The sequence below is a fragment of the Schistocerca serialis genome, chromosome 8 (assembly GCF_023864345.2).
Source record: "Schistocerca serialis cubense isolate TAMUIC-IGC-003099 chromosome 8, iqSchSeri2.2, whole genome shotgun sequence".
In the NCBI taxonomy this organism is placed as follows: domain Eukaryota; kingdom Metazoa; phylum Arthropoda; class Insecta; order Orthoptera; family Acrididae; genus Schistocerca; species Schistocerca serialis.
Window position 1 is genome coordinate 111,644,617 of NC_064645.1, and position 23,269 is coordinate 111,667,885.

Consider the following 23,269-nt stretch of genomic DNA (forward strand, 5'->3'; position numbering starts at 1 on the left):
CGTGACTGTGCCAAGCGCTACACTACTAATGGAGTATTCAAACATTACGGGTTCTTTTTCCTATTCATCTGCATTAATTTACATCTATCTATATTTAGAGTTAGCTGCCATTCATGTAGATTAATACTGAAAAATACTTACTCAACTTTGATTCCATCAGGAACCGTTGTGCACAGGGACTGCAGACTATAAAGAAAGAGAGGGACGCAGCATTCCGTCGCAATCCTATTAGTTCATATTATTCTTGCAGATCTAGATTTTAGCTGTAAATAACCATCTTCAGTGCATTTTCGCTACTGTTCAACAGACTCACGCCAGGTCATGTCACCATATGAGTCCTTCTGCTATACACCTGTAAGAACATATGATGGCCGGCCGCTGTGGCCGAGCGGCTCTAGGCGCTTCAGTCCGGAACCGCGGTGCTGCTACGGTCGCAGGTTCGAATCCTGCCTAGGGCATGGATGTGTGTGATGTCCTTAGGTTAGTTAGGTTTAAGTAGTTCTAAGTCTAGGGGACTGATGACCGCAGATGTTAAGTCCCATAGTGCTCAGAGCCATTTGAACCATTTGAACATATGGTGACGAACTGCAGCGAGTCTGTTAAATTGTAACGAAAATCCACTGAAGATGGCTATTTACAGACAAAATCTAGCTCTTCAAGAATAAAAAAAACTAATGGGATTGCGACAGACTGCTGTGTTCCTCTTCTTCCAGAAAAATACTTCACTTTCATTGTATATGTTTACAGATCCCCTGTGTAAAAATTTGATTTTGTGTCGTACCGCTGTCACTGTAGGCTTGTACCATGGTAGGCAAGGAGAGTATGTTGTTTGGTGGCCGGTATCCTCGTCTATAACACAAACTGCATGCATGTATTAACAGGATTCTTTTTCATACAAACAAAGAACTACTTACCTTTAAGCTAGTCCATGTGTGACGGTACAAGCTCTTCCATAACAGTCCACGTTAGCCTCACTGCTGGTGAAGTACACGTCCCGCTATGAGCTGTGGCGCTGTTCTCTCTCGGCACGGTGGTGATGTCCCTTGCTTGTAATGAAAGCAGTTGTGTTTGTTATCTGTCGATCTTCGTCACTTATAAATGTAGCGACTGCACCACTCGATAACGCGATGCCTCCATTGACCTGAAATAACCAAAAGTCCCTTGCGTGTTCGCGACGGACCCTTAAGTTTACGCGAGCTTGCTGACTATAGTTCTTACGCCCGGTTTGAGAATCGTTCAAATGGTTCAAATGGCTCTGAGCACTATGGGACTCAACATCTGAGGTCATCAGTCCCCTAGAACTTAGAACTAGTTAAACCTAACTAACCTAAGGACATCACACACATCCATGCCCGAGGCAGGATTCGAACCTGCGACCGTAGCGGTCGCGCGGTTCCAGACTGCAGCGCCTAGAACAGCGCGGCCACTTCGGCCGGCTGAGAATCGTTAATCAAACGTTAAAAACAGTGTCTTGAGTCATCGTTACATCACCCTAGCCGAGGCCACATTATGAAATTTGCAAGGATATTAAGTTGTTTATTATTATTCCTTCGTCAATGCGTCGCTACGTCGCATATTCAGCAACTGCACGACGTAATTCCACAGATAACATACCCTTGAGCAGTGTTCAGAATGCGTCGTATTTTTAGTGTAAAGTTATTACTGCTCACAGTTGAATTGTCATTAAATCACTTGGCACTTTTATATTATCAGAAAAGTCAGTTAATTTCACTAATACACTTTAAATGTCCATTAAATGATGTAGGCGACACGGAGAATTAAATTTGAATTAAGGCTTATTGTTCTTCGTAATAGTAAAGGAGTTTTGCTATTTAGGGAGCAAAATAACTGATGATGGTCGAAGTAGAGAGGATATAAAATGTAGACTGGCAATGGCACGGAAGGCGTTTCTGAAGAAGAGCAATTTGTTAGCATCGAATATAGATTTAAGTGTCAGGAAGTCATTTCTGAAAGTATTTGTATGGAGTGTAGCCATATATGGAGGTGAAACGTGGACGATAAATAGTTTGGACAAGAAGAGAATAGAAGCTTTCGAAATGTGGTGCTACAGAATAATGCTGAAGATTAGATGGGTAGATCACATAACTAATGAGGAGGTATTGAATAGAATTGGGGAGAAGAGAAGTTTGTGGCACAACTTGACTAGAAGAAGGGATCGATTGGTAGGACATGTCCTGAGGCATCAAGGGATCACCAATTTAGTATTGGAGGGCAGCGTGGAGGGTAAAAATCGTAAAGAGAGACCAAGAGATGAATACACTAAGCAGATTCAAAAGGATGTAGGTTGCAGTAGGCACTGGGAGATGAAGAAACTTGCATAGGATAGAGTAGCATGGAGAGGCATCAAACCAGTCTCAGGACTGAAGACCACAACAACAAAGTTCTTCGTAATTATTGTCTGTCCCTATGCGGAGCACACATACCGAAATGTCATTCATGGAATTGCATATATTATCACCAGTAATTCTGACCATGACGTTAACTTCTGACAGCACCGCGAAATTTTAATTTCTTAAAAAAAAAAAAAAATGGTTCAAATGGCTCTGAGCACTATGGGACTTAACTACTGAGGTCATCAGTCCCCTAGAACTTAGAACTACTTAAACCTAACTAACCTAAGGACATCACAAACATCCATGCCCGAGGCAGGATTCGAACCTGCGACCGTAGCGGTCGCGCGGTTCCAGACTGTAGCGCCTAGAACCGCTCGGCCACCCCGCCCGGCTTTAATTTCTTCGTGATTGCCTCTAGTTGTGGCCTGCTCAAGTCTAATAGTCGAGTTTATGTCGGCGATCAGTCTCTTTCTGTGTCCTTTGATGTTCGTGACTACTAAGTATCATGAAGGCTGAGTCCCATCACAAATCAGCAATCACACGTTCACTTCTCTGTCACATACATCAAAATCCCGTTATTTGTCCAGACGGTAAAAAGATACTACTCTAGTCGGACTTCTGACTGATACTTCCAGTCTATATCGTAAAACTTTAAACTTCAGATCGGTTTTAAAACAATCAAGTAGCGGGTAACATGCGTACTACTTTTGCAGAATACATGATAGAAGTGAACATCTCCATTGCCGAGTTACAGTGTACTCACAGCGAACAGCTCGGTGCGGCTACAATTCTCTTCTAGGATAAATTGTTATCTTTGGTCGATTTATGGTCTGGGCTTTAACCTTCGTAAATAATAATTTTTGAATTCCTTTTTTAAAGTTTCTGTTTTGTACCACATGGTATTCTTTCATTCAGTCCTTTCTTTATGATAAGCATTCGTATTTATATAACATTCCTGTATTGAAACTGAGAAGAGTGTAAATTTTGTTGTCAGTAGCTGCCGTCACTGTCAGGATGACTAATTTTGCTTCTTCTTTTGCAACACAAAGGGTGTTTATTGTGGGTTCTATATTTGGGGTGTTACAGTACACTGCTCTCGTCGCTAGGTACTGACTGAACCTGTGCGAGAAGCTGAGCTGACTTCAGCTGTGGCTCCCACTGGGCTGCGAGTGATGACTGACCCCTTGACTCTCTGGATGACTGACTGACTGGGCCCTCCAGTCCGTGGCAACGATCTAAATACTGGGGGCCGAGAGGGTGCTGCGGCGTGTTTCTTGCGAGTCTGTCTTTGGCCAATCTCCTGATAGACTCGCTTGCTCCGGTGTCTACTATCGACCTTCTCGCAACCTCTTTGCTGATCGGAGTGCTCCAGATAGCTCACGCCAAAACATTAGAAATTGTTAGAAAGATGTACAAGAATAGCTAATTATAATAATTAATCCTTATTAACGACAGACTCTTTCGGCATTTATCGCTGGTATCAAGTATCTGCGAATACAATTTTGATGAGAACGCTTAGAAATGTGAATACCATTTATTTTAAAGTGACTATAGTGTTTCACATCTGGAATGACGTGACGTCCATATTACGTAGTTAATGAACTCTCCTATAACTGTCGAAGTTTTGAGTATGTTGTCAATGACATAAATAATACGTGAATTGTGGTTTGACAGTTGTTTGATAGTTCGCCGTCTATGACGTTATATGTTTACAAATATTATATAGATGAACAGCGAAACACTCTGTCATTAATTATTTAATTATTACACTTATTATAAGCAGCTATTCTGGTGTATTCTACCAGTAACCGCGTTATTATCTGACATATATTGTATTACTGGCCCTACAAAAATTGGAAATGTTTTTGAGGAAACCAGATTCCTTACTATCCTATCTGTCAGACAGCAGCAAGCTATCTGTAAGACAGCAAGCTATGGTGACTTCAGTGTAGATTTTCTAAGGGATTGTGACGGGAAAAATAATCTGGATACTGTATTTGGTTTCTTCAGTTTGATGTGAGTAATTCTGTTTACAACATGTATGTTGGATAAAGAGAGCAGGACATTAATTGATAACGTTTTCTTTGGTGAAGCTCAAAGCAAGGAAATAACTGTTGACTCAGCAGATGATCATGATGCACAGTTGGATAGGGTAGATAAGATAGTGCTTTACAGTATCAATGATCCTCAGTGGAATCAGTGAGAATAATTAATGACTCCAGGACAAATGATTTTAAGAAGTTTACAAGAGATGACCTGTGATGAAATTTATAGTGAACCAAATGCTATAATAAAATTTAATCTATTCTGTGATAAACTCATTATTTGAAAGTAGAATTCAGCAAAAGCTAATCGAAAAAGATGTTAAACAGCCTTGTAAAAAACTATGGTTCTCTATATGGAGTAAAGTATCTTGTGAAAGGAAAAGAACAAGAACAGATCCTGCAGTAGATACACACTAAAAAAAACTACTCATAATTACGAAGAAAAGATATGAAAAAGTCTAGAAACATAAACATTATGTCAGAAATCAGTAATTCAGCCAACATGTTTAAGGCTACATTGAACGTAGTGGAGCAAGGGACAGGAAAACCAGTCATAGAACAGAATAACATCAATACTGAACTAAATGGAACTTCTCAAAATGATCAGTTACAGGTAGCAATTATATTTGATAACCATAGTAGCAAGAATAAGGACAAACAGTTCTAGATCACAGCAGTGTGTTGAAAAAGTACCTCTCATAAAATTCAGTCATTTAAATGTATCACCAACTTCTCTCAAAAAATGAAAACCCGTCTACTACTGATGATGTTTCCAAAAGAGTACCAAACTTTTTCACCATGCAATGAGCTCTGGCTTATCTTTGAAATATGAAATTCATCTCTAAATCAAGGCATTGTCCAGAAAAACTGAACTATGTACTTGTCAAACACCTCCATAAGAAAGGCGATAGGGATGTCACTAGTGACATCACTTTCCAAAATACTTGAGAATGTGATGAATTCTAGAATATTCTATTCTCATCAAAAGTAATGTCCTCAGAATATCACAGTTTGAATTTCAGAAAAGATGCTTTATTGAGAATGCCATGTACATATTCACTCACCAATTTTTATTTACAATAATGATGGGAGCCGAAGAACTCCTTGCTTACTTGGCAGGTATGCTATAATTGGAGCTCCACAGCACTACAGCTAACATAGCTGCATGGATTACCTTAGCCTAGTGCCCTCCCTAACGTAAACCTCAATTCACATCTGCTGTACTGACTTCTATGGCTGCCTAGTAAGCAAGGAGACCCAATTTCAAGTCCCAACCATGGCAGAAATTTTAAGTCATTTCTGAGGCTTCCATCATTACCGTAGCAAGTAACTGCATTAACCACAGTACTCTCCTAGATTAACTGAAGTTGTATAGAATCAGTGGTATAGCCAATTAATGGATAACATCATATCTAACTGAAAGAGTGCAGGAAGCTGCACTCACTAATTCAAGTGACAGCTTGTAGACATTATTTTGAGTGGTCAGATCTCAGGTTCGGGGTACCCCAAGACTTAGGTCTACTGTTGTTCTTCATACATCGCACCCCACCAAGAAAAGTGAGACAAGTCGAAAAACAACAACTTTAGTTTGTGTGTCTGAAAAGCACATGTGAAGTGCCCTGGCGTCGACGAAAATGGTAATGAAATTTCTGCCAACAATACTTACAGTAAATCTAAAATAAACTAAAGTTTTATAGAATTAATTCTTTAAGTCGAGTTTCCTCAAGTATTGATTTTTTAACTTGTGTCATTGTTCTTGCCATAGAGCGGTATCTAAACGATCTTCCATCTAATATACAACAAGCGGAATTAGTTCTCTTCGCAGGTGACACTGGCATTACAATCATTCGAAGCATAGATGCAAAAACTGAAGAAATGGTAAACAGTGTTCTTAAAAGTATCATTGACTGGTTTCTGTGAGTAGTCTCACACTCAATTTTAAAAAGACACAACATGTTAGGTTCTGCACAGCTAGGGGTACTAAACCAATGGTAAGTATAAACACATGGCGAGGAAATAATAAATAGGATGCTAACTTCAAAATTCTTATGGGTTCGTATTGATGATAACACAAACCGGAAAAAGCACGTTTGCACTGAATCATCATTGCAAATCTTAGGGAGAGACGAAAGAGTAATTGATGTATTTTGCACATTTTCATTCAGTTGTGTCATACGAAACAATGTTCTGTGCTAACTCATCATTAAGACAGAAGGTCTTCATTGTTCAGAAAGTGCTGTTAGATTAATATGTGGTATTCATACACGATCACCTTGTACACATTTCTTTAACGAGTTGGGTGTTCTGTTACTGCTTCAGAGTACATTTATTTCCCTCATGAAGTTCATTGTATGCAATGCTCTTCAAAAGAAACGTGATATATATATATATATATATATATATATATATATATATATATATATATATATATATAATTAGAATATCACAAGGAAAAATGGCATTCATTAATCCACTTTAAGGTTGTCTGTAGCACAAAAATGTGTGCACAGTGCTAAAAGTAAAATTTTTAACGTAGCCAATGACATAAAACCTCTGACAGACAGCAAAGTAAAATTTGGAGACAAACTGAAAACTGAAAATGTTTCTCCTTGACAAATATTTTTATTTCGTTGAAGAATTTCTATCACTGATATATGTAAAAGGTCGTAGATAGGACTTTCTAACGCATATATCTATATTAAGGAAAGAGAAAAAGAAGACATTTTAATGTTCAACATGTAACCATGTTTACAAATTAATTTTCTATATGATTGTAAAATGAATCGTTCTACGTCATCACGATTTGTCATACAAATGCTCCACGTAACATGAAGCTAGCTAACTAATTAGTATTCACTCAACTAATACGTGTTCCAGGGTAGAACATAGTATGTTTCTAGGAAATTATATATTGTATGCAAATTGAAAAGTGTTGCTACGTGATTATATTCTCAGTACTGTATTTCATTGCCTGTGTGGAAAGTTATTACTCTACTACACTGTAATAATAGCTTATTGAAATCAAATTAAGAAAATGTATCATCAAAAACCAGTTACAAGTTTTTAAAAATTTTTGAAATAAAAGTTACTGGCAACAAACACAAATTTCTATTTCCATGATAGGAAGCATTGTTAAGACACCAAATAAAATCAGTTCAGTTGCAAATTAACAATACCCTCATTACAGCTGTATTATATCACACAACATTTACAGATGCAGAAATCCTAATGCCTACAATGCTGTGTCATACTGTACCCTTTATTACATTACAGAATTTTTAATGCACAGTTGTAGACTACACTATACTATAAAAAAACTTTGCTGCATAGCACTACACTACTGCACTTAGTATCAGAGGGAAAACTTCAGTTCCGCAGTTTGTCTGTTGTTTGCCACTAGCGCACTGAGACACAGCGCGGACTCCATATGGTCTGCACTTCTGTGTCACGCAAGGTATAGATAACGTACCTAGCGAAGTAGCAAGTGTAAATGTGGAAGCTCATTTAGAAGTTGGATTCTTTGTGTATTGATCCCAACATCCGAGGAACGTTAAGAAAATGATCTTTCGCTTGGCCCCAGATTATGTCAGGATTTCTCTAGAGTGACTTCGGGTTAGGGGAAAGCCAAACTGGTAGAAGGCTGACAAGTTTAGTACGTGGTAGCAGGCTGTATCCCGGCGTGGGTGTGCCCCTTTCTGCAGTGCGGTTGCTGCTCCTGCCCTGACATGCGTAATTAGGCCGGACGCTCGCAGAGTCTTCCGCCTACGACGTCGTTGTTCAGCCAGCCGCAGAATGAATATGCAACAGCGGGACTCGAGCCACGATGCAGTTTGCTCTCCGTGATGTCCTGCGCCTCGCCACTCTTCATCAAGTGACGTTCACACGACACAGAACAACAAGTGCCATGCTCATGAGAGCAAGGTGTATCACAGTATTCGTACAGAATATTGTACCTACCGCCAGACGTTGCATTTCACAAAATAATTGTATATCTTCGTAAACATGAGCAAAATTTCTTACAACCGTCATCACGATTCTGGTTCACAAAGAGTTCTCCGAATTTACTCCGAGTATTGTGAAGGCAAGGACACTCCTCAAGCATCATCATGGTCATTATAATCATCACCAGAAGCAGCAGCAGCAGTAGTAGCAGCCACTATCTTCAGCTTTTCGCATGGAAGTTGCCTTGCTTATTTCCTTATGTCGTCACTCAATGATGATGTCATCAATGTCATTTCATATTACGAGGGATCCCAACATGGAATCTTCTCAGTCTCTCTTCCATCATTTCGTCTCGCCCGTCTCCATTTCAGTTTCGTAAGAGTCGCTATTCGGTCCTGAACTTCCGTCTTTCTTTTTTCACCAGTTTGTCTTTTCTTCTTGCAGTAATGCTGGAAAACGTCACTGAAAAATAATGATTAATGGATGGAAGACGTATGCACTAATCTTAAGTACTGTATTCTGCTAGCTACTGTTCACATGTTTTGGAAGACAGACAAATAAATTCATTTCAGTGAAGGAAGGAATGTTTTCAGATAATGAGATTCGAGTGTGAGTACAGTTAGGAGGATCTGCGAAGAAAATAAGCGAAAAACAGGCTCTGGTAGAAGGTACTAGTAGCGAGAGAAACAGTCTTAACAATATACTTTTCTTTACGTGAAAACATTTATGATTGCAGATATTATACTAACACGTATTGTCGGAGTATAATCAGAATACAAAAATGATGATTAGTAATAAACACTGCTCATGGTCACATACCCCCCATGAACCATGGACCTTGCCGTTGGTGGGGAGGCTTGCGTGCCTCAGCGAAACAGATAGCCGTACCGTAGGTGCAACCACAACGGAGGGGTATCTGTTGAGAGGCCAGACAAACGTGTGGTTCCTGAAGAGGGGCAGCAGCCTTTAAGGGCAACAGTCTGGATGATTGACTGATCTGGCCTTGTAACAATAACCAAAACGGCCTTGCTGTGCTGGTACTGCGAACGGCTGAAAGCAAGGGGAAACTACAGCCGTAATTTTTCCCGAGGGCATGCAGCTTTACTGTATGATTACATGATGATGGCGTCCTCTTGGGTAAAATATTCCGGAGGTAAAATAGTCCCCCATTCGGATCTCCGGGCGGGGACTACTCAAGAGGATGTCATTATCAGGAGAAAGAAAACTGGCGTTCTACGGATCGGAGCGTGGAATGTCAGATCCCTTAATCGGGCAGGTAGGTTAGAAAATTTAAAAAGGGAAATGGATAGGTTGAAGTTAGATATAGTGGGAATTAGTGAAGTTCGGTGGCAGGAGGAACAAGACTTCTGGTCAGGTGACTACAGGGTCATAAACACAAAATCAAATAGGGGTAATGCAGGAGTAGGTTTAATAATGAATAGGAAAATAGGAATGCGGGTAAGCTATTACAAACAGCATAGTGAACGCATTATTGTGGCCAAGATAGATACGAAGCCCACACCTACTACAGTAGTACAAGTTTATATGCCAACTAGCTCTGCAGATGACGAAGAAATTGAAGAAATGTATGATGAAATAAAAGAAATTATTCAGATTGTGAAGGGAGATGAAAATTTAATAGTCATGGGTGACTGGAATTCGAGTGTAGGAAAAGGGAGAGAAGGAAACATAGTAGGTGAATATGGATTGGGGGACAGAAATGAAAGAGGGAGCCGCCTGGTAGAATTTTGCACAGAGCACAACATAATCATAACTAACACTTGGTTTAAGAATCATGAAAGAAGGTTGTATACATGGAAGAACCCTGGAGATACTAAAAGGTATCAGATAGATTATATAATGGTAAGACAGAGATTTAGGAACCAGGTTTTAAATTGTAAGACATTTCCAGGGGCAGATGTGGACTCTGACCACAATCTATTGGTTATGACCTGTAGATTAAAACTGAAGAAACTGCAAAAAGGTGGGAATTTAAGGAGATGGGACCTGGATAAACTAAAAGAACCAGAGGTTGTACAGAGATTCAGGGAGAGCATAAGGGAGCAATTGACAGGAATGGGGGAAATAAATACAGTAGAAGAAGAATGGGTAGCTTTGAGGGATGAAGTAGTGAAGGCAGCAGAGGATCAAGTAGGTAAAAAGACGAGGGCTAGTAGAAATCCTTGGGTAACAGAAGAAATATTGAATTTAATTGATGAAAGGAGAAAATATAAAAATGCAGTAACTGAAACAGGCAAAAAGGAATACCAACGTCTCAAAAATGAGATTGACAGGAAGTGCAAAATGGCTAAGCAGGGATGGCTAGAGGACAAATGTAAGGATGTAGAGGCCTATCTCACTAGGGGTAAGATAGATACCGCCTACAGGAAAATTAAAGAGACCTTTGGAGATAAGAGAACGACTTGTATGAATATCAAGAGCTCAGATGGGAACCCAGTTCTAAGCAAAGAAGGGAAAGCAGAAAGGTGGAAGGAGTATATAGAGGGTCTATACAAGGGCGATGTACTTGAGGACAATATTATGGAAAGGGAAGAGGATGTAGATGAAGATGAAATGGGAGATACGATACTGCGTGAAGAGTTTGACAGAGCACTGAAAGACCTGAGTCGAAACAAGGCCCCCGGAGTAGACAATATTCCATTGGAACTACTGACGGCCGTGGGAGAGCCAGTCCTGACAAAACTCTACCATCTGGTGAGCAAGATGTATGAAACAGGCGAAATACCCTCAGACTTCAAGAAGAATATAATAATTCCAATCCCAAAGAAAGCAGGTGTTGACAGATGTGAAAATTACCGAACTATCAGCTTAATAAGTCACAGCTGCAAAATACTAACACGAATTCTTTACAGACGAATGGAAAAACTAGTAGAAGCCAACCTCGGGGAAGATCAGTTTGGATTCCGTAGAAACACTGGAACACGTGAGGCAATACTGACCTTACGACTTATCTTAGGAGAAAGATTAAGGAAAGGCAAACCTACGTTTCTAGCATTTGTAGACTTAGAGAAAGCTTTTGACAATGTTGACTGGAATACTCTCTTTCAAATTCTAAAGGTGGCAGGGGTAAAATACAGGGAGCGAAAGGCTATTTACAATTTGTACAGAAACCAGATGGCAGTTATAAGAGTTGAGGGACATGAAAGGGAAGCAGTGGTTGGGAAGGGAGTAAGACAGGGTTGTAGCCTCTCCCCGATGTTGTTCAATCTGTATATTGAGCAAGCAGTAAAGGAAACAAAAGAAAAATTCGGAGTAGGTATTATAATTCATGGAGAAGAAATAAAAACTTTGAGGTTCGCTGATGACATTGTAATTCTGTCAGAGACAGCAAAGGACTTGGAAGAGCAGTTGAATGGAATGGACAGTGTCTTGAAAGGAGGATATAAGATGAACATCAACAAAAGCAAAACAAGGATAATGGAATGTAGTCTAATTAAGTCGGGTGATGCTGAGGGAATTGGATTACGAAATGAGGCACTTAAAGTAGTAAAGGAGTTTTGCTATTTGGGGAGCAAAATAACTGATGATGGTCGAAGTAGAGAGGATATAAAATGTAGGCTGGCAATGGCAAGGAAAGCGTTTCTGAAGAAGAGAAATTTGTTAACATCCAGTATTGATTTAAGTGTCAGGAAGTCATTTCTGAAAGTATTCGTATGGAGTGTAGCCATGTATGGAAGTGAAACATGGACGATAAATAGTTTGGACAAGAAGAGAATAGAAGCTTTCGAAATGTGGTGCTACAGAAGAATGCTGAAGATTAGATGGGTAGATCACATAACTAATGAGGAAGTATTGAATAGGATTGGGGAGAAGAGAAGTTTGTGGCACAACTTGACCAGAAGAAGGGATCGGTTGGTAGGACATGTTCTGAGGCATCAAGGGATCACCAATTTAGTATTGGAGGGCAGCGTGGAGGGTAAAAATCGTAGGGGGAGACCAAGAGATGAATACACTAAGCAGATTCAGAAGGATGTAGGTTGCAGTAGGTACTGGGAGATGAAAAAGCTTGCGCAGGATAGAGTAGCATGAAGAGCTGCATCAAACCAGTCTCAGGACTGAAGACCACAACAACAACAACAACATGGTCACATAATCAAAAATGGTTCAAATGGCTCTGAGCACTATGGGACTCAACAGCTGTGGTCATAAGTCCCCTAGAACTTAGAACTACTTAAACCTAACTAACCTAAGGACAGCACACAACACCCAGCCATCACGAGGCAGAGAAAATCCCTGACCCCGCCGGGAATCGAACCCGGAAACCCGGGCGTGGGAAGCGAGAACGCTACCGCACGACCACGAGATGCGGGCGGTCACATAATGAGTTTAATTAACATGTCTGGAATCTTCTGTCTCAATTGTAATGATACCATATTTGTCTACCTTCCTACTGACCACTAGAATCAGGAATTAGGTAACAGCTCCATATCAGTGGTAATGATACCAAATGATTTTAATTAAGTACTAACCCATTAGAATCATGTAACAGTTTCAATTTCATTGATATTTACATAAAATGTTCTTTATCTTCTCGTTAACCAATTATTTGCAGGCAACAGCTTTAACTTCCGTTGTAATAGTGCCATTCTTCATATTAACGAATTAGAACCACTCAATAGCTTCAGTTTTAATAATAAGTACACCAGATTTTTTATATTCATATTAACCAATTACGACACTTAACGGCTTCAGGATCAATTATAATGATACCAACTTATTTTTATCTTCATAATAACCAATTAGAATCATGTAACAGCTTCAACTCCTCTTCTTCCTTCGGAATTTTTCTATTTTTCCAGCACTCCATCTCCTCCCCATCTGGTTTTCTCCTTTGTCCGGTCCATATCATTCCTGATATCCTACTTCTGCGATGAAAGCCATCTAAATATAGTATCTTTTGGAAAAAAATTTTGTTATTTCCGTCTCTGATACTGTTTCTTTCTAGTTATTTCCTTATTTGTTGTAACTCCCTCTCACGTGAAAGGCAAATTGTTATAATTTTACTGAGATGTAATGATTCATGTGAGGAGTCATTATTTCTCTCTGAACCCAGTTATTTTATGGAGATCTGTGTTGAAAATTTCCTTTCAGAGACTAAAAGTAACCTAGATGAACTGCCTTTATTATTATTATTCATTTAATAACTGCTTTGGTTTAGTTATTATTATTATTACTGACTCAAGGAAATAGTTCCTTAGTTTTCAGTATCTCTATGAAAAGTGTTTAGGTCTTTGAAATGAATAAATAACCATACAGATCTCACTAGACGACGTTCATGTCCAGGGGATTGTGCATGGTAGACTAGAGATCTGCTGCTGCACGCTGACTGTAAGCTGTGCTCGATGTCTCTGCCGGTCGTCGAACTGCGAGCTGAATCTGTAGGAATCATAATCTACGTTAACTACGGTCCAATTCTCCTTTCTATGGAAGCCTGACCGTCGAAGTGGATTTATTCAAAAGTCTTTAAATGTATGAGCATATAGAGTTTGCAGGTGAGAGCTTCCACAGTCCAGAGAAATGTTTCGTAGGCATGCACAAATATTTGAAAGTGTAAAATCATAAGATGGAGAATAATCTACGCAATACACACATTGTTTATGCTGCCAAGAAATTGGTTTATTGGCTTATTATTCTCGCACAAAATCTGTAAATGCCTTTCAATTAAAGATGGCGGTTGCGCATTAATGCCTTCTTCCTCTTAAGTCGTAATACATTCATCCATACTTATTTAGATCACAAGCTAGCCTATATCTTTTCACAATAGTTAACATCGAACCAAAGCTCTTTTAGTTCAAAGAATACAGAGAGCGTCAGCGAAAATGCTGCTTTTTCGCAGTCAGTTGCACTCGAGTACGCTTCAAATTATATCTTGTTCCGACACGTATATTTTACTCTCGCGTGAGATGAACCGCTGCATTGTGCGATCCACGTTATTGTTGATCCATTTTCCAGAATTACAGGAATATTTGTTACGTTAGTCACATTCAATTCGCTGATATGTTAAAGAAGATTTAGCATATCTTTGCCATTACTTGATGTTTTCTTTATATTTTCTTATATCTCCTCATTATTTCTCATTATCCAACCCTCTGTAGCTTGTATTGCATCAGTTATATTTCTAATTATCTGTCTTCGATGTAACTCTGTTCTGTCCAGTTTAAAGTTCTACAAACCTATAGTCACTCTACTCTTACCACTGTGATATAATGTTTTAGATTTGTTTTTCTAGATACGCACTTCTTGCTGAAGATAGTCTTATCCAAACCATATGCTCTTCTCAGTTTGTTAAATCTTACATCTACTGCAAATTTTTCTATCTGGTGACAGTTTCTCCGAGATATTGAAGTCTACTAATCCACTGTGTTTTACCTTTTGGTGTTCCTATATGTTTTGATGAATTTTACACAATTTTAATGAATTTTGTTTTTTCTGTAACTTTAAATTTTGGGACCAGAGCTATTCACAATTTTTCGTAAAATTTTATTATAAAATTATTGCTCTGTAGGTCTTCCAGGGTGTTGGGACGGTTGCGATGCACCTTTGATTTCAGGTAACCTCAAAGAAAAAAATCGCTTCGAGCTACGTCTGGTGATAGTGCTGGCCAGTTGAGATTCCCCATCCGAGAGAAGCCATCCAGGAAACGTTTGGCTCAAAAAATTCATGGTAAAGCCCGCTGTATGTGCAGTGGCACCGTCTTGTTGAAACCGGGAATCCTGTAATTGCATTGCCTCGAAAGCCGGGTGGAAAAACTCTTGGAGCATAGTTAAGTAACGGTCCGATTTCATAGTTACAGCACAAAGATTTTCCTGGAAAAATAAGGGCCAATGATGCCTACTCGTGATATGGCACACGTCTGAGTGTAGGGGTCTCTGTTGAATTTGCCTGGGTTCGTTTTATTCTGTTTGTTTACACACCCACTGAGGTGAAAATGTGCCTCATCAGAAAAGAACGCATGTGCGTCGCGGGGTATGGTTGGAAGCATGTCTTCACAAGATGTTCTTCGTGTTACATAATACCGTACTAACAACTGCAGGACCACGCACATTTTATGCGGGTGTTAACTCAGTCCATTATGAAAAATCCGGTGGAGAGAACGTCTTGAAATTCCAAGAACAAGTGCGTGTTTTGCGAGCAATTTCGGAGATTGCAGTACTGCTGCTCTAACTCGTTTGACATTTTGTGGTGTTACAACGCTACTCTCAGGGCCTCTTCGCACAGATGACACATCCCCTAGTATTCTAAATGCATTTACCCAATTTAAAACTGATTGGCGTCTAGCAACACGTCCGCATGAGGATACTGCAAATTGCAAACGAAAAGCACGCTGCACTGCAATGATCGAGTGGAAATTCGATAAATACACTCCAAATTATAAAAAAGCAATTTACCGCGCTCGTCCCTGCACAAACGCCTAGATCTCTCAAAAGCAAACAAAACAGTTTTTAACTGTTGTTGAATAAACAGTACTAAAACTAATGCAGAAATTGTGAAACCCAGCTCGAGACTCAGAAGGCCATACACACGGGTTCCCAGGTAGATGCCGTGTTTCTTGACTTCCGCAAGGCGTTTGGTACAGTTCCCCACAGTCGTTTAATGAACAAAGTAAGAGCATATGGACTATCAGACTAATTGTGTGATTGGATTGAAGAGTTCTTAGATAAGATAACGCAGCATGCCATTCTCAATGGGGAGAAGTCTTCCGACGTAAGAGTGATTTCAGGTGTGCCGCAGGGGAGTGTCGTAGGACCGTTGCTATTCACAATATATGTATAAATGACCTTGTGGATAACACCGGAAGTTCACTGCGGCTTTTTGAGGATGATGCTGTAGTATATCGAGAGGTTGTAACAATGGAAAATTGTACTGAAATGCAGGAGGATCTGCAACGAATTGACGCATGGTGCAGGGAATGGCTATTGAATCTCAATATAGACAAGTGTAACGTGCTGCGAATACATAGAAAGAAAGATCCTTTATCATTTAGCTGCAATATAGTAGGTCAGCGACTGGAAGCAGTTAATTCCATAAATTACTTTGGAGTAGGCATTAGGAGTGATTTAAAATGGAATGACCATATAAAAGTAATCGTCGGTAAAGCAGATGCCAGACTGAGATTCATTGGAAGAATCTTAAGGACATGCAGTCCGAAAACAAAGGAAGTAGGTTAGAGTACAGTTGTTCGCCCACTGCTTGATCTGCTCACAGGTGTGGGATCCCTACCAGATAGGGTTGATAGAAGAGATAGAGAAGATCCAACGGAGAGCAGCGCGCTTCGTTACAGGATCATTTAGTAATCGCGAAAGCGTTACGGAGATAATAGATAAACTCCAGTGGAAGACTCTGCAGGAGAGACGCTCAGTAGCTCGGTACGGACTTTTGTTGAACTTTCGAGAATATACCTTCACCGAAGAGTCAAGGAGTATATTGCCCCCTCCTACGTATATCTCGGAAGAGACCATGAGGATAAAATCAGAGAGATTAGAGCCCACACAGAGGCATACCGACAATATTTCTTTCCACGAACAATACGAGACTGGAACAGAAGGGAGAACCGGTAGAAGTACTCAAGGTACCTTCCGCCACACACCGTCAGGTGGTTTGCGGAGTATGGAGGTAGATGTACATGTAGATGTAGATTGTGGTTAACGGTAATTGTGTATACATATACTGAAAACTTAGTCGTTAAACATCACGTCGTTAAAAGAAGTAACTGTAGGCGCTCCGGTGGTTCCGGTCGCCTACGGTGGACTGGAGGCCGAGCCTCTACAGGTGTCAGGATGCTAGGAAATGACTGTGGACGCGTCAGAACCGCCAAAGAAACATTATTAATTCATAACACCTTTATTCTTGCCGAGTACAATGTGGTCTGCGTAACACAGGCTGGCTGAGCTTGGTGATATCAGCGACCTTTTCCGAGACCTCGCTGACTCGTAGCGATGGCACCAGCTCCGAGCCACACCAGTCATGCTAGCGCAGCGCCGCGTGCTGTGACGTAGCGTGGAATGTCCTCACTTCGTACTTTGGCCGCGCGTGGCAGGTGGCGCCAGGCTGGCCGGCCGGCTCGGCGGCGGACAGGAGGCTCCCGGTTGGAGTTCCGGCGCTGTCGGAACGAGAGGCGTTCTCGCAGTGCGGAGTGTACTCTATCCCCCCCCCCCCCCCCCCCCGGTCTTCTTCACTGCTCCTCCTGGTGGCTCGTCCGCGGCGGACGGGCGGAACGGGCTGCAGTCCCCCAGCGTCGTCGGCTCACCCGGTTGTGACTGCGGATGCACAGGGCCTAGGCCCCGCACGATCTCGACGACGACTCACTGATGTGGTCAGCATTGGCGGCGAGAAAGTTGCCGCGATGTCTGCTAATCCTGGGTTGATGATTGACAGCGGCAGCAGAGAGGACTAGAGCTGGTACTGTCCCCTCACACCTGCTGCTGGATGGGCCGCCCTTACTGCAACATCTCCTTAATAAAGATTAACATGTCGATCATCGAGCTGAGCGCTACGCAGCGCCCCAGAACACATCTAACTTCAAGTCTAACTGCGAGTGCCTTGTTGCTATCAAAGCTGGCGTATTTAAAGGAAGCACGAGTGACGTCCTGACATCATGTTCGTTTGTAATGAAAGCATTCGTTCCACTTATACTGCTAACTTATCTGTCATACTTGCCCCTTAGGTGTTCTTGTGACAGAGTTACGTGCTGTTACGGCAGACTTACGCGAAGTTGTGAAATGCAGTACAGGTGGTGCTATACCTCTGTCTTACACCCTACGAAAGTCTCCGTCTAACACAAACCCGCATGCTAAGCAATTCTCTCTCGCCTGTTGTGTGTAACCAGGCCACTGCCCCTGCGTGACGACACATTCCGATACATGTGCAGTCCTCTTACCTCTTGGTTAACCTACTGCCGCTGGCTCTCGGCATAGGCAACGAAACTTTGACAATATTCCACATTTGCAACTCTTTACTATTCCGCAACACTACAAAGTGTTACAGAGATGACAGATAAACTCGTGGAAGGGAGACGGTCAGTAGCTCGGTATGGGCTTTTGTTGAAGTTTCGAGAACGTACCTTCACCGAGGATTCCTCAAAGAGACCATGAGGATAAAATCAGAGAGATTAGAGATTACACAGGGACATACCGACAATCTTTCTTTTCTCGAACAATACGAGACTGGAATAGAAGGGAGAATCGCTAGAGGTACTCAAGGCACCCTCCGCCACACACCGTCAGGTGGGGTGTGGAGTATGGATGTAGATGTAGATTGTGGTTAACGCTAATCATGTATACATATACTGAAAACTTAGTCGTTAAACATCACGTCGTTAAAAGAAGTAACTAAGTACCTAAGAACCACCAGTTCCATACTAATGCGACATATAGCCTTTGACATGTTTGGACTGTGCTAGGTTTTTGAATATTTTGTGAGTCGGGTTGTTTGTGTCGACAGCGGCGTTAGCAGCACGCTGCCTCGCCGGGGGCGATACGGCGGCGGTGTCGGCGGCGGCTCTGGCCTGGGTCCGAGCGGGGGCGGCGCGGGGGCGGACAGCAGCCAGTCGCCGCTGCTGGGGGCGTCGCAGCTGTCTCTGCTGCAGCGCCAGCCGCCCCCCAGCCCGCCGTGCCCTGCGCGCGCCGCCGCCGACCTCGCGTCCTACGACTACCACGCGCAGCAGCTGGAGCGCTTCCTCATGGAGTACCGCAGCCTCCAGCGGCAGCTGTCGCGCATGAAGATGGCCGTGGACCGCCGCCGCGGACTGGGGGCCGCGTCCACAGCGTCGGCAGCGGCGGGGGCGGCGACGGTGTCTGCGGCGGTGGCGGCGGCCCCCGCCTCCAGTCCGCCCAGTGCCGGAGCCACGTCACCGCCTCCCTACTGGCTGGGGACGGCCAAGGCCACGGCGCCCACCTCCGCCGCTCCACAGCACCGCCGCTTCAGCGGGGGCGACTTCTTCCTGAGCTGAGATCTGCAGCTGCCCGCCCCAGCTGTACAACACGGAGGAGTCTCTTGCGATGCCCACATGTTTGCAGGCATCCCTATTTTCAATTGGACTCTTATTGTCTCAACTTTCCCAGCAACTCATTCTGTCAGTTTCTGTATTGGGATCAGCTCTGTAGCTGGTCTCTGACTTCAGTGTGATGAACCAGTGTTCAATTCCCTGAATACAACTGAAGAACAATTAGCCCCCAATAATAGACGCCATGACATGATCGATGTCGCAGGTGCTTGCGCAGAAAGAACAGTCACATACGACATTAATATTAATATATGCTCTGACTGAAGAGAAATGTACTACAATCGAGTAACTCCAATTCTCCAGTCAGTGAAGTGCTTCATGAATTTGAACTGAAGGAGCTGTGGGTACGACGTCTGATAGTTACATCTTCCTCCACATTGAGGTCGAATGGAACCCCGCAGTAAACGACAACACTAGCAACTGGCATGGCGTCGTTATCTGTGGAGCTCACTTCAGTTTCTCAGACTAAGAGGACCTCGTTCCAGACCATACCACCAGACAAACATCCTTGATCGTCAGCAGGTACCGAAAAAGGGACTTTAGCATTACCAGGGAGAAACATTGAAAACTATTTCTCTCAGACGGTCCTACAGTTCTGACTGACGTCTGGGATCTTCAGTACTCTGTGCAGCTTACAATCCATGAGAGACTGGTGCTATTAAACAGCGAGTTATCTTTTTATTGGATGGAAACGGTCCAATTTTCTCAATTACATTAAGTTATTTTGTTATTTCACATATTAAATAGCACCAGGAAAACAATCCACAAATTTTCACCCTACTCTTTCGTAAGAATTGTTCATCGTATTTTTAAAAATATGTGAACAGTTTCCTTCGTCTTCTTCTTCTTCTTCTTCTTCTGACCAGGCTTGCCCGGTTTGTCTGCCTCATGCACTGGACCAGCTGCTGCCCCATGTCTTGGATGGTCGTCTGGGCAGTCTTTTCCCTCACAGTCGTTCGTGTTTACAAATTTGAACTAGTCTTCTGAGATCCATACTTTCCACATGTTCCTACCAATTTCGTTTTCTTGTTTTCATCCATTCCTTTATATTTTGTGTTCTACACTGTCCCCTTATCGACACATCTGTTCTTTTCTCCGATGTGGTTACTCACTGCATCTATTTTAGTACCTTTATTTCCATTGCAATTAACTTTTCTCTTATATTCTTCGTTTCTGCTCCAGTTTCTTCTGCGTACAAATATGTCAAAACAGGATGCACCATTGTTTTATACATTTTTATTTTCCACTGAGTGGTCACAAATTTGTTTCGCCATACAGTATTTTCAAGTGCTTTGTCACTTGAATTTTCACCTCCATGGTTAAGTATTTATGGCTGGTAATAACACTCCTGAGGTAATTAAAACTCGTCATTTATTGAACTGAACACCATCTACTTCTAATTTATATCATACAATGCTTTTGATATTACCATATACTAAGTTTTTTTTAGATATTTCTATGTTATGTTGCTTAGCTGTTTTATTAAACTAGCGAAGTAACCTTTATGGACCATCCTCATTTTCTGCTATCAGTGCAGTAACATCAGCAAAAGAAAAGTACTTACCAGTTTATTTCCCTTTTTATAGCAAGGTTTCTTTCTTCTGTCATCAATGATGTGGTCCATTATTAAGCTGAACAGAAGTGGGCGTCATGAATCTCCTCGTCTAATTCCTTTATCTAGTATAATTTCATCTGTAAATACTTTGCGTATTTTAATTCTCGTTTTATTACCTGTGTGTATCTTCTATGACTTTCAGTAAACCCATTATTTCTATGTTGTCCATTAAGGTTTCAATTCTATCCTTTTTTCTGATCCTATCAAAGGTTTTTGGAAAGTCAACAACGCATGTAATTCTGCGATCTGTCTCTAATTACTAATTTTAACACTGTCAAGGCGGTATTAAGCAGGGTAATTCCCCGTTAATGATCTAAAATTTGCTTATTTCTGTTTTTACAGATTGGGATTGTAATATTCTCTCTCCATTCTCTTGATATTCTACCTTACTTCGTCATATTGTTAAATAAAGTATGAGACTGTTGGTGTAATGCATGTCATCCGTATTTGATTAATTATTTATATCAACCATCTGGCGCTGGAGACATTCTACTTTCAAGTCTTTTTATTGCAGTGCATATTTATTCCAATGTGAAGTTTATCTGGTTGTCTTGTCTGTACTTTGGTGACTGGTTTCAGTTTCAACTTTTTATGTCCTTATATTGTAATTTAAAATAATTTTCCCACTGCGATTTGCTTTAGCTCTTATTATCTCAAAGGTAACATCGTCCATAAGCTCGTCGCTATTCATCTCGTAAAACAATGGTGCTTGTGCTCTACCTACTTCCCTCTCATCATAAGATGAGGGCATTTACAAAACTGTAACTCACATATAACGTCTTCATCGTCAGCAGAGTTATTGCTCTGGTGAAAACGTGCGCATCTATTACTACATTGAAATGGACCGGTGTTGTTGTTAGATAAGTGTTGAAGAACGGGCGAGAACGACCTGCTAATTAATAGATGTTGCAATATTTTAGGTCATCACTAAATTTGACAAATCCGTCTCGTGTACTGTAGAAACAAAGTTCGGCAAAGGCTCTTCAACTTTGGTTTCGACCAATATGCTATTTCCAGAACACTTCGTGGTGAACGCTATCTGTTTGTGAGCGATCTGACGCTTGATAGGTACCACGTGGAATATAAAAATTCCATGAGAATTCCTTTCTGTTCGCACTACATTCGATGCCTACACCCGTACTCCAACTTGTCAAATAGGGATTACTTTATTTCTGGAAGTGAAGGAACAATTATGATTACTATTCATTTCTTAAGGTGAATACTGTTTGACTGGAAAATTTGCAAGATTCGATATTTGGTACAGTCTTATGAGATCAGCACACGGTTTTGGATTCCACAGTCGTTTTCTTTATTCTTTCTCCAAAGCTTGAGTCCAATTCCCATGTTTATATGTTTAGTCAGCTGTTTATTACTCATTTGTGTATGTGGACGAGTGAAACAACGTAGCATAAGCTATAAGTTATCAGTTATCATTCGCCTTTCTACAAAAGAAAATCACCTCAGCACTTTTGCCATTCAAACGCTGGATTGAATTTGTTCGGAAATTCATGTATTAAGTGGGTTTTATCTGCAGGAAGTTTCCTTGGTGTTTTGTGTCTCCATTTTAAATACAAGTTTATTTTTCTTTTTTTTCCTTAATGGTTGTTCGAACTCTTCTAATGCATTTGAGTAATTGTTCCTATGACTTCATCTTTCATTATGTTACAACCTCAATGCTAGTCTCACTATTTCACATTGTGAAAAATGATCTGTTCTCCATATGCCCAAATTAACTTTCTGGTGACTTAATAGTACAACAAACATCTTGACAGAGTGGATCTGATCTAGGACATTATCGCTGATGAAATGTGATTTCTCAGTTCTTAGCGGCAAATTTTTCCCCTAGGCCGTTTCTATCTTAAAAGTACTGCAAAATTTTGTCTTTGTTTTCGGGAACGAGAGTAAGATGAATGATGACGACGCATAATGACAAGTTAATGAAATGGGAGACTGAGTGACTGAGAGGTATATTTTTCTCCTCTACATTCCACTACATATCACTGTAAAAATTATCTAGAAGGGCATTATCCGTTCAGTAATCGGTGAACTTGGTGTTAGTGAAGTGTGATTAGTGTGTCGGCGAATACAAATGAATGACGAGCACCAACGAGTGACTTTTTGTGTGCAGTGTCGTTCGGAACTTTGCTGCCGGTGTTCTGACTAAGTCAGTGACACGCTGCGCTAAGGGACTTACCTCGTTAGTCTGTAAGGAAACTCTTCACAACTGTCCGTACTTCCTATTTTACATGGACAAAAATTGTCAATTGAAACGGAAGAATGTGTGACAAAC

The 23,269-nt window shown here is 41.2% G+C and overlaps 1 protein-coding gene across 1 annotated transcript in view; it reads left to right on the top strand.

Annotated features, from left to right (window-relative positions):
* LOC126416857 (leucine-rich repeat-containing protein 24-like) overlaps positions 1-19,310 on the top strand; it is a gene marked incomplete at its 5' end in the record, with an annotated part of 209,373 nt that extends 190,063 nt beyond the window's left edge. Inside the window, 2 exons of the mRNA XM_050084741.1 lie at positions 18,878-19,117; positions 19,187-19,310. Coding sequence (XP_049940698.1) covers positions 18,878-19,117; positions 19,187-19,310 — 364 coding nt within the window. The remainder of the gene's footprint in view (positions 1-18,877; positions 19,118-19,186) is intronic.
* Positions 19,311-23,269: the final 3,959 nt, after the last annotated feature.